Source organism: Musa acuminata, chromosome BXJ2-9 (genome assembly GCF_036884655.1).
Source record: "Musa acuminata AAA Group cultivar baxijiao chromosome BXJ2-9, Cavendish_Baxijiao_AAA, whole genome shotgun sequence".
Taxonomy (NCBI): Eukaryota; Viridiplantae; Streptophyta; class Magnoliopsida; order Zingiberales; family Musaceae; genus Musa; species Musa acuminata.
In genome coordinates, this window is record NC_088346.1 from 2,267,514 (window position 1) to 2,279,624 (window position 12,111).

Genomic DNA, 12,111 nt, shown 5'->3' on the forward strand with positions numbered 1-12,111 from the left:
CTTGGGGCCCATCGGGACGTAGCCATAGTGAGGTTGCCACGGGAGAGGTATGGGTCATTCAGCAGCCCCAATAGCAGTAGCTTTGTCTCGGTGCGTCTTGCGTTTGCAATCACGACTCTGGGTTGCGACACCCGGCAGTGTCCAAATCCGGCCACATGGTGTGGACCCCACTGCCACCGTCGAGTGAGAGAGCCGCTCTAACGATGACCAGGCTGTGAGGCTTCACGTGTGGCATCCTGAACTTTGAACAACGTACTGACGTGGCTCATTGCTATTGGGTTGCGACCACAAAAGCGACTGATGATTGGGTGTGGCAAACGTCAAACCGGAGGCCAGATTTATGGTTCCCCAGAGCTGATGGCATGCAGGAAGAGGATTCAGTCGCATGGAGAGGCCAAGGCGCAGGATTCTCCTTTTGTCGGAGTAATGGTCGGAGTGGATTCTTTTAGTCCTTTCTCTGTGTGCCGGAGTGGTCCTTCACCTTGGATTAAGGTCGAGAAGAGCACAGAGACGGACTTCGCAGGCGAAGTTTCCTGTGCCAATCGAACTCGCTTAGCTTTTGCTTGAACTCATGGATGTTGGGTCTAACAGGATCGAAATCGACCAGCACGAATCATGGAGTACAAAAGAACCCACAGTACCATCTTCCAATTGACTACATGTAACACTGTTCTGGAGCACCACTATTGTGGATCACACTCGCTCAATCAGATCCATAGCTGGAATTAGATGGAGAGAACCACAAATCAGCATGTATTATTATTTGGCGACCGGATTGATTTATACATCTCAAAATGAACTTGAAAGGGTCGACTGACTCGGCTTTATTGACTGTACGACACGACGTGGCCGGCGCCTACGGGTCTTTCACTGATGGGGTGTTTAATGGGCCGAGATAAGCCCAAAACAAGCCCATAGGTTCAACCCAGTTCAACATCATCCGGCCCGGTCCGAGCTGCTGAGGGATTTTAGAAAAAAAAAGAAGAAAATATGACTTTACATATCTATCTGTTAAAATATATTTTGATTGGTCGATCTAACTATTAACTTTTTTTTCTTGAATATGTCTCTCGAGAAATCAAAGTGAGAGCATTGAATATAAGTACGATGATAGTACAAAATTACATCAGGATAATTTGACAAAGACGTTCTCATTGATTTTTACAATGTGAATGGTGGTCATAAGAAACAATGTTGGATATTCGAGATGACTACTTAAATTATCTAAATTTGACACGTAATTAAACAAGCCTAATGCCTAATTAACACAGCAAATATCAACTCCTTCAACTATCATTAGTGTTTCTTTATCGGTATTAGTACCCAACATTGTAGCTAAGTCAAGAGATCCACTGGAAGACATAGTTACTACGAAATATCTTAGTATAAGAAATTAAAGTATCAAAAGAAGTCAAATATTCATTCTATGAAATTTTATTACTCGTAATAAATTAACGTCTTGAAAATATAAAAAGATTAAGCAAAGAAAACAACCTGAGCTAGAGCCTTACTTGTAATCTCCCATCGTTGGAAGCATCGAGGAGGAGCCAATACCACATGAATTCTAAGTAACTATGAGCAATGATGCTCTCATGTGTCACACTTAGTTAGAACAGTGATCTAACTAAGAAGTTTGAGCTCATTTTCATTAATCATAAGCTCCATAAGAAGCCAACCACCTCTTTAATGACAATAAAACAAGGCCAAGATGAAAAGGAAGAAAGGTTTCAAATCCTAACCCATCGATCCTGATCAATGCCAACATTAATGGCTTTTGTCTATCTTGATTCTTCTCATCAGTCATACCAAACCGTTGGTTCCTAAGGACACAAACCAACACCTCGTGGTTGAATTCCTAATAGTAAAAAATCCAATGAAGGAGGGCTAATATGACTAACTGTGCCAATCCGACATTGATGTCTATCGATCAAGTACTTAGCCTTATGAAAGGTAGAGATCAGTGACTCAACTCATTTCCCAAGAAAAAGATTGCACCAAACCATGAGGTGTCCTTCGACGATAACCCATTTGAATCAACACAAAGTGCATCCTTCAACATCAGCATAGTTGAATCGATCTAAAGCGCTCCATTCGATTCGATGAAGAAAGGGCCCTCTTCAATGATAGCATGATCAAATCAATCTAAAATACTCTCTTAGATGATAACATGATCGAATCGATCGAAAGCGCTTCCTTTAGTGATAGCATGATTGAGACAACCCAAAGTATTTCATTCCACAATAATATGATCGAAATTGCTCAAATTGCTCCATTCGACGACAATACGATCTAATTGATCTAAAGCTCTCCTTTCGATGATAGGATAACTGAATCCTCCCCCCTTCAAGGTCGATGATCGAATAAAAATTTTATCACGCATCGACTCTATTACACATGTTAAGACACGATGAAAAAGGACAAGTGATATGAGAATAATAATATAATAAAGACTATCGATACCTTATAACACAATGTCACCCTCACCTTATAATAAAGACTCTTAGTATTAAACTATAATCTTAAACTTAATCATTCAAAGAATCACTATAAGATCCTCGAGCATATCTCAAGGAGGGCTCCTCTCTATCCTTAATGAATTACACTCTTTGTATTCAACACTTAGATCGAACCTTCCAAGTCTCTTAATAACATAAATACTAGAGGAGAATTATCGAGTACGCTCCCGATGTAATTTTATAAATAAATTATCACATGAACACAAGGTATAATCGATTAACTAAGAAATGACATCCAAATCAGAAAGTCAGAGCTTCGACACCGTCTAAAATTTAGATTTAACATATACATCTTCCTTATATACACCATAATTACTTGTCTAATAAAATCACATTAGCTACTATAAATAAATAAATAATAATTTATATACGCAAAATATATTTTAATTATATATATTGATCGGAGGAATACATATGCTGAATTTGCATTAAAAGAAAATAACTGAAAAATCAGTTGGGAGGGACGATTGCCTTCTTTTAAACGAGAAAAGGGATGTCGATTTCCAATCTGTCAGTATAAAAGCTACTCACTGCTCCTCGTCTTCGATCGTTCCTCTTCCCCTTGATCGCTGTCTTCGACAAAGGTAATATCTCGGTCCCTCCGATCTCATAGATCTGTGCTTTCATTGATCGATCGGCGGCTGGGGTGTTCTTTTTGTTTCTGAAACTTAGGATCCGCGGTCTGGTGGTTTGCATCCGGTGATATCGACCCCGATCGGTGCATTCAAGACGGTCTATCTTGTTTAACAGTGAAAGATGCTGTCTTTCAATCAAAAAGTTGAATTTTTAGGGTTTAATTTTGAGCTGGTCGCGAGCTGCACATTCGGAAACCGGATGCTATTTGTGCTTTATTCTTTTTTAATTGATCGCTGGTTTCATTCTATCGGCGTCAGTTCCTTCGATTATCGATTGATATGCTTATGCGGAGATCTGCTTTTTTGATGGCTCTCTGATCCGTTTGCATTCTCCAGTAGGCTATTTTTGTAGGCTTTTATTAATCTGTTGTTGGATCTGACCTATTTATTGCATCCATTTATGCGGAACTTTGCTGTCTGCTTGGTGGTAAAGAAGAATGGGATCTTCTTTGTGGTTGCTGCTTATTCTGTTTCTTTGCCCCTTTTATTGTCGGTGTTTATGCCTTCGTGATACTATTTCGTTTCCGATGACCGGCACAGATAGTGAATGTAGTGTTGGTAGTACTATATTACATGCCGATTACTAATTATAACACAATCGGAGAATCAAAGCAAGGAATGACCTGGGTACATTGGTATTCTAGTATTTTGGTTTGCAGGCTTACATTGGACTTTTGACCTTGTCTTTTCATGGTTTCAGTGTTTGAACACTAAATAAACATTTCTTCTATGAGGCTTTTTTATATCCTTTATTTGGGGAGCTAATCACAAACCGCTTGCAACATCAGTTGATCTTTCCACGGAGGGAAGACAACAGATTCCATGTTATAGTGTCTCATTTAAGAGATAAACACAAATTATCTGGTCTTCCTGAAAGATGATACTTTTCGGTAGAGAGCTAACAAATTCTTCTAGATCCTTACTGGTGTTTCTAACTCACATCGGGGCTTCCTGTTTGTAACTACTACATAAGATGTTCCTGACCACTCTTCCTCATGGATGTATGGCTATACGCACAATTTTTCACTCTTTAGTTGTTGTCCATGATTGATAATGAGATTGGTGACACTGTGTATTGTTTATTCTCATAATTTACATAATAAGAAAATAAATCAGCAATTTGTTTATTGGTTCTTTAGTATTGCTTGACTATTTTACTTGTATCAATTGATAATGCCAATGTCACAATCCACATGATTGAAAATAATAGAGTTGGTGAGTTTTCGATGGTTGGTTCATTGGCTCTTTATACATGATGAGAGTTTATCCTCATACACATATATTTTTCAGGTTTATCGAAGATGGCCGACGAGGATATCCAACCTCTCGTCTGTGACAATGGAACTGGGATGGTCAAGGTCAGTCAGTTCACTGTCGGAGTTTCTTTCTCTTTGAAGAGTGTTTTTATCCTTTGATTCTCAACATGGACACCAAATTGTCTTGTGCTTCTCTTGTCTTCATCAAACAGGCTGGATTTGCTGGTGATGATGCACCCAGGGCTGTATTCCCCAGTATTGTTGGCAGACCTCGCCATACTGGTGTTATGGTTGGGATGGGCCAAAAAGATGCTTATGTCGGTGATGAGGCCCAGTCTAAAAGAGGGATCCTCACCTTGAAGTATCCAATCGAGCATGGAATTGTTAGCAACTGGGATGACATGGAAAAGATATGGCATCATACCTTCTACAACGAGCTCCGTGTGGCTCCCGAGGAGCACCCGGTACTTCTAACTGAAGCTCCTCTTAACCCCAAGGCAAACAGAGAGAAAATGACCCAGATTATGTTTGAAACTTTTAATGTGCCTGCCATGTACGTTGCGATCCAGGCAGTTCTTTCCCTCTATGCTAGTGGCCGCACCACTGGTTTGTATCAATCTGTGTGCTTCAGTGGGAAATTTTAAAATTTTCATTTGTTTGATTGGGCTATTTGTCAACAGGTATTGTGCTCGACTCTGGTGATGGTGTCAGCCATACTGTTCCGATTTATGAGGGATATGCACTACCTCATGCCATTCTTCGTTTGGATCTCGCCGGTCGTGATCTCACAGACTCCCTCATGAAGATCCTTACTGAGAGAGGCTATTCATTCACTACTACTGCAGAACGGGAAATTGTGAGGGACATAAAAGAGAAGCTTGCATACGTTGCCCTTGATTACGAGCAGGAGCTGGAGACTGCCAAGACTAGCTCAGGTGTGGAGAAGAGCTATGAACTCCCAGATGGGCAGGTCATTACTATTGGCGCCGAGAGATTTAGGTGTCCAGAGGTCCTCTTCCAGCCATCACTTATAGGCATGGAAGCCGCTGGAATTCACGAGACCACATATAACTCGATTATGAAATGTGATGTCGATATCAGGAAAGATTTGTATGGCAACATTGTGCTCAGTGGTGGATCAACCATGTTTCCTGGTATTGCTGATCGTATGAGCAAGGAAATCACTGCTCTTGCCCCAAGCAGCATGAAGATTAAGGTAGTTGCCCCGCCAGAGCGTAAATACAGTGTTTGGATTGGAGGATCCATCCTTGCCTCTCTTAGCACTTTCCAGCAGGTACATCCTAGTTCTAGTCTTGTGTCATTATATTTTCTCTTATAATATGAGATGCATCACTTTGTCAAACTTTAAACATGCAGATGTGGATTTCAAAGGAAGAGTACGAGGAGTCTGGTCCAGCAATTGTCCACCGAAAATGCTTCTGAGCTTCCGTGTCTGGCGCGTCGCTTGCCTGTACTTCAGGCAGATCTCAAGGCCCGTGTATCCGTGGCTCGATCTGGATTAGTAGATTTGGTGAAGGTTGTCAGATTTGCTTGTGAGATTCCTGTCTGTTTCGAGTCTGGGCTAACAGAAGCCCTCTTGTTAGATGATGTCTTGAGCATAGGCAACATCAGTATTTGCAGTTGGTGCCGCCAAGATCCTCTTCTGGTCTGTGTTCACTTTAGTTTGGATGAGGCTCGGGCTTGTGACCTTTTCTTTCGGTTTACCTGGTACGGTTTGGTGTTTTCTTATAGTAAACTATTGTACGAATTTGTAAGATTGGAGGGTTTCAAAGGGACTTTGTAGTTCCGTTGGTTTTTACATCATCATTTTTGTTATTTCTTCTCATCTATTTTCTTGATATTGCTCTTCCAAGATGTGTTGCTTTTAACTGCTTACCAGTTTGCTCTTGCAAATTATGATCGGTGCGCTTCCAGCATCACCAACTTTTAGCTTCGAGGTTGAGATAATTGACACTTGACATCTTAACATGAGAAGGATTGCTTTGCTGTTGTTGGGTCAATGAATCTTTTGCCAATACAATGTACTTTTTTCTGCACCGAGATGAATTCGAAGGCTAAGCACGATGATCTTTCTTTCACTTGTTCATTGAATTTGCTCAGCATAACCTAGATGCAGCCACTGCTAAATCACAATACGATCTTTGTAGTCCTAAACACAAGAACCATAAAGATGTTCTTGTGTGTGTTTTGCAAGGCATTACAGTGGGATGGGTATCGTAGGACGGCATGAACCTGGCCAAATGATTTCTTCGGCACATCTTCGATATCAACTTTGTTATCCACGATTCATGTGCATGCATATGCATTATTCCCACAAGAAGTGTTTCCACAAGTGCTGCCATGATGCTTCCACATCACATCAATGGCCAAGCGAATGAGTCGTGGAGGACCATTTGGCTTTCCGAGTGATGACAACAGGATCCACCGGGAAGAGAAAAGACAAAACGAATGCTGTGGCTTATGCGATCATGATGATGACTTGGGAACTCACCAGGTCCAGATGCACGATACCGTAGCTTTCCTTCAAGCCTACCACATGAAAGGAAGAAGATAAAAAGTTTTGATGCAACGAGGCATTTTTATGAAGAGTGGCATATCACAAAGCTTCCTCAAGTTAGAATGGAAATGTCCACAAGCTACAAACTGCAAAGGATGTATGAACGCTGATGCCAACAAGCCATCTTATCTTCTCATAAGCGAGCTACCCAATCTGCTGGCCTTCATGATGTTCCAAGCAAGGTTGCAAATTAAACCAACCACAAGTAGGGTCGGTCCGCTTGATAATTTGAACAACGATGACAGCCATCTATAGAACTTGGAAGACGCTACTGGACTTTAACCTTGAGTTATTTTGGCACGACACACCTTTGTGTGGTGGCTAATCGTCATGGGACTGGGCATGCTCAGGCTTATGGGTGAATTCATAGTCGAGGTGAACGAAAGCTCGTTCTATCTCAGGCAACTGCTCTAGTTTCTCTTGCAGGGCCTCCCCGATGTCGTGAGCTTCTCTAAGTGGCATCTCTGATGGCAAGACGATGTCCACCTCCACAAAGTAGTGCGATCCGAATGTGTACGCTCGCACCGTATCAATGTGCCGTATGGCCTTGTGGTGGTTCCAGCACAGGTATGTGAGCTTCTGTAGGTATTCCGGTGCTGCCGACCGCCCTACCAACGAGTTCACGTTTTCCAGCACAGTCATCGACCATGTACGGATGGTATACAGTGCCAACTGTCACGATAGACAATAATATCAGCTCTATGCCTCAAGTGTCTGTATCGATGCAAAAGAATGAAAATATTGACTCATACACAAATGATTTGAGTGTTGTTTTCTCTTTAGTGTTTAAAATCATAGATGAAAATATCACAGATAAATTGAAGTCAAAATTTCTAAAGCCGTATGAGGAAACTTCCTGTAAGTTTCTAGAGCGTTGCTTACGTACATTTGTCCAATGAGCCAGCCATCTACCGATTCATTGCAATTGATGCTCAATCCCAAAGGGAAGATTTTCAGAAAAGTGAGTTTTATCATCCGACAAAGCATCAACCTTACTCTATTTCTCCTAATATTCTATAAAAAAAAAGATTGATCAAACTATAAAAACTGTTTATCACAATATTAAAGCACACAATTATTTTAAGAAAGAAAATACTAAAAACAACAAAGTCTATAAATATACAGCCTAGAAAATCCATTTGTGGATTTAGAAGCTTAGGACATAACATGCAAAGAAAAATTAAACGGAAGGATCTAAAATTAGCATGTGAAAGAAGATAATGCCTCTCCTACTTACAATTACGGCGCCAACAGGGTCTATCCAGCCTTTGACGTAGTTGGCAAGCAGTGCAGCCACAAGGCCAATGATATTTGTAATGACATCGAAAAAGTGATCCTGTGCATAAGCCTTAACTATTTCATTAGTGAACGAACGGCAGTAAACAACAAGGCCAAGCTTCACCAACGTCACTGATAGCATGATGTCAACCAACCAGGTTTCTTGCTCCTTGGTCAACCTGAATTCATTGTCCTGCATATTGACATATCAACAAGCATGAGACTTTCATACTATAAATGCAGGATTGTCGATACTGTATTTAGATTTTCTATAATCTATAAACAGAGAAAGGCTGTGTACTGGGTTATAATCTATAAACAGAGGTCATAGATTTTATAGGCCCCATGAAAGCAAACATTTCTACTGTATTTAGATTATACACTCAGGATTCATGATCAAGGATGAAATTTCACATCTACTCCAAGGGTTGTCAATACCAAATATTGTCAAATGCACTTACATCAGACATCAGTGAGCGCACTGACTCTAAGATTATCTGTAGACCCAATGTTGCCATAACAGATGCAAAAACAAGAATTCCCTGCAAATCATAGAAATATTCTTAGTGCAACTGTGAACAAATCAAGAAAAGTAAACGTAGTGGAAGCAGAAGAAATCAACTAATGAGAGGATTAAGTGTCCAAAAAAACATAAACCTTAAGGGTAAAACAACTACCACAGGTGCTAGAGTTGGAGGTTGGATTTTACACAAGATACCCAGTTGGAGTTACTTGAGCTGAGCCCTATTCCTGAGCCAGTAACAAGGATAATGCAACATGAAATCAATAAGTTCAAAGAAAAACAGTGTTTGTTACCCATTATAGTGATAAACTATAAACCCAAGATAGACCCATCTAAGAAAGAAAAGATGAATTTGCTCCCAATAACATAGTGTAGTTGCTAGAATAGAATTCACATGAAACAAACTCTTTACAGGGCCATCCCATTCAGATATAGAGATGATTACCCGGCTGCAATAGTTGGCAAGAAATCTGAATACATGAAAAATGTGTAAAAGATAATAATAAATTACCAAAATAACCCAAGTATTTCTAGTATGACCCATAAAATAAATGTAATAGATATGGGTAAAGCTCGGCTTTAACAACAGTAAATTTTTTATGAGCAAGAGTAGCTGACTCCCCACACGTAAATGTATCTTTTCCAGTGCAAAAGTGTGCAGCCAGTTGGAAACAAAAAACAATTGGAACATAGTTCCTGTAGAGGAACCCCAAGGATGACACACCACAACTAACGAGGACATAGTTCCAGTAGAGGAATCCCAAGGATGACACACCACAACTAACAAGGACATATCAATTACTTTGCCTTGCATAACAGTAAAAGGATAAACAAATGCTATAACAAGGACATATCAATTATTGTGCTTTGCATAACCATAAAAGGATAAATAAATGCTAAAGTTAATGACATTTCCAGTTGTTGTGGCTGCATATAGCCTAGTTCCATATGAATATATTTTTTGAATAGTGAGTCGCTAAAGAAAGGAAACATACTGTTCCATGCAAACAATGGTAAACCTTGTATAATATCAACTTGACTAATTAAAAATAAAAAGAAAAAGAAATACACTTACCAATGGTTGCATGCGTCTTTTGCCAATAGGATATTGGTAGGGATTTCTTGACTGCATTTGGCATGCAGTAAACCATAGGATAAACCCTGATAAAAGATCAAGGAGAGAATCGAGTGTAGATGCAATAATTGCCAACGAGGCACTCCTGACTGAAGCATAAACTTTTGCAGCAAAGAGAACCATGTTAGCGATGTTCGATAGTCTAATGGCCATTGTCTCACTCTTAGCAATCTTCTCGCGCTCCTCCTGTTTCGAAACATAACGATGTCAGTCCATGGCTTATTTCATATCAAGCTAACACTTTCCTTCAGAAGTATTTGCCCTCTTCAGCCTCAGGAGAACTCGTACCTTCGACATTCCAGGAAGAAAACCACGTTCAGTTAAGGCATCCATTTCGTTAAAACCCTCAAGCATTTCTTCCTGTTGCTGATAATATTCTGCCACCACATCTCCAGTGCCTATGACCATCACGTCAACACTTTTTTCTCAGTTAAAAATCCCAAACTCATTTGTTCAACATACTGCTCTAACACTACCTTCACAGTTAAGAGGCAAATGAGATTTCAGCATATTAATTATATCACAAAACGATCAGCTGATGCAAAACATGATTAGCAAACCAAATCCGAGAAATAGGCGTCGGTAATTCAAGAGCAAAATTTTTTTCAGATATTGTTTCTCATGTTTATCTAGAGTAAGGTGCTTAATCAGTGAGGTGACTCCAGAAAAATAAATCTCCATTTAAAAAAAAAGTAAAGAAAAATAAATGAATACGGAGGGACTACTCACCATGAACAATGACTTCCACCCTCAGGTTTTCTCGTTTCAATCTCAGTAATCCACTTTGAAATCAATAATCTAGTAGCAAAGGATTCGTCAAGAAAAAGGGTGGGGATGAAACTGGATCCGATCTCAATTTCCAAATACCCACAACTACAAGCCTTCCTATCAACTAGTGTATTATATACTTCATCAGCATCCAGATTATTGACTAAAAGCCAAAATACTCATCCGCGATTTCTCATATTCCCAAAACGAAGATACCTTAAACCAAGGAGACACCTTTTTCCGATCCCCAAAAGGCTAGCAGAAAAAGATCGCATCTGAAACAATATAGCCCAACATTTCCGCAAGTAGAATAAAGAAAGCACCGGTCGATACAATTGGATGATGTGGTAGGCTGCTCTTCTGATCAAAGGGGATGACGGAAGAAAGACCATAATAATATGAACGGGAAGCATGCATATGCCTAATAAAGAAAAACACGCATCGAACTCGAGCGGTCAGATTACGAAGGGAATAGAAAAAGAAAGAAAGGGAAGGCGAACCTAAGACGCCGAGGCAGTCATGGAGGCCGCGGGGGGGAGGCTTCTCGCGGGGCTCGGACGGTCGGAACCCGTCGAAGTTGAGCCGCCACGACCGCTCCCTTTCCCCGGACTCCACCAAGAGGAGCTCGGTTCCCTCCTCGTCGTACGCCCTCTCCGGCTCTCCCATCCGCCTCGTCGTCGCGAGCTCCGCCGCCGGGGAAACAGAGCGCAAAGGTAAGCAGGTGAGTGGAGTCACGCCACCGCGGTGAGAAGAGAGCAGGTTTTCCGACTTTTATTGCTTCCTTGGTACACGTCCTCCGAGACGGCGGCGAAAGCAATCAAAACGCGGGGACCACCATCCCCTCCTGTGGAGGAAGATATATCTAAAATATTATTATTATTATTATTATTATTTATTGTGCGGTGTATATGATAATATATATATATATTCTTTGTATTATTCTGTTTTGTCCTGAATGATTAATGGACGGTGATGATTTAATCGTGAGATAATGGACGACCGTGGATGAGAGAAACCAGGCGTATGTTGTCAAATTAATTTGAACCACGATAATTCTCAAAATTATTAGATAAGAGTGGGCGCTAACGATTAGCTGTTGGATTAATCATGACTAGGCTCATCTAATTCATGTGAACTATCACGCTAATCATGACAAAGATAAAATATCAGATGCTGTTACAATTAAATAAATTAAATATTTTATTTTTATTATCAATCATGCACCTAAAACATAAAATAAAAACAAAAAGAAGGATCACACGAGGCACCACCCAACTCTCCACAATTAATATACATATATATACTCCGAGAATGTTGTTCCTGTACACCTCAATATATATATATATATATATATATATATATATATATATATATGTATATGTATATATATATATATGTATATGTATATATATACATATATAT

At 40.1% G+C, this 12,111-nt stretch overlaps 2 protein-coding genes across 3 annotated transcripts; one reads left to right on the forward strand and one right to left on the reverse strand.

The window, feature by feature from the left end:
• Nucleotides 1–2,964: 2,964 nt before the first annotated feature.
• Nucleotides 2,965–6,226, forward strand: LOC135622398 (actin-7-like). Its single transcript, XM_065124218.1, has 5 exons — nucleotides 2,965–3,100; nucleotides 4,442–4,509; nucleotides 4,620–5,013; nucleotides 5,088–5,701; nucleotides 5,785–6,226. The coding sequence occupies exons 2-5, from the start codon at nucleotides 4,453–4,455 to the stop codon at nucleotides 5,848–5,850; spliced, it is 1,131 nt and encodes a 376-aa protein (XP_064980290.1). The 5' UTR covers nucleotides 2,965–3,100; nucleotides 4,442–4,452; the 3' UTR covers nucleotides 5,851–6,226.
• A 796-nt stretch (nucleotides 6,227–7,022) lies between these two features.
• Nucleotides 7,023–11,480, reverse strand: LOC135622397 (metal tolerance protein 5). 2 transcript variants are annotated; one of them, XM_065124217.1, is made up of 7 exons: nucleotides 11,190–11,329; nucleotides 10,651–11,110; nucleotides 10,210–10,319; nucleotides 9,862–10,107; nucleotides 8,725–8,805; nucleotides 8,223–8,456; nucleotides 7,023–7,657 (listed from the first exon to the last, which is right to left on the reverse strand). In XM_065124217.1, exons 3-7 carry the CDS (start codon nucleotides 10,273–10,275, stop codon nucleotides 7,307–7,309), a joined length of 978 nt encoding a protein of 325 aa, XP_064980289.1. In that variant the 5' UTR covers nucleotides 10,276–10,319; nucleotides 10,651–11,110; nucleotides 11,190–11,329; the 3' UTR covers nucleotides 7,023–7,306. The 2 variants fall into 2 exon arrangements, with proteins under 2 accessions (XP_064980289.1, XP_064980287.1); XM_065124215.1 differs by lacking the exon at nucleotides 10,651–11,110 and having other exon boundaries at nucleotides 11,190–11,480.
• Nucleotides 11,481–12,111: the final 631 nt, after the last annotated feature.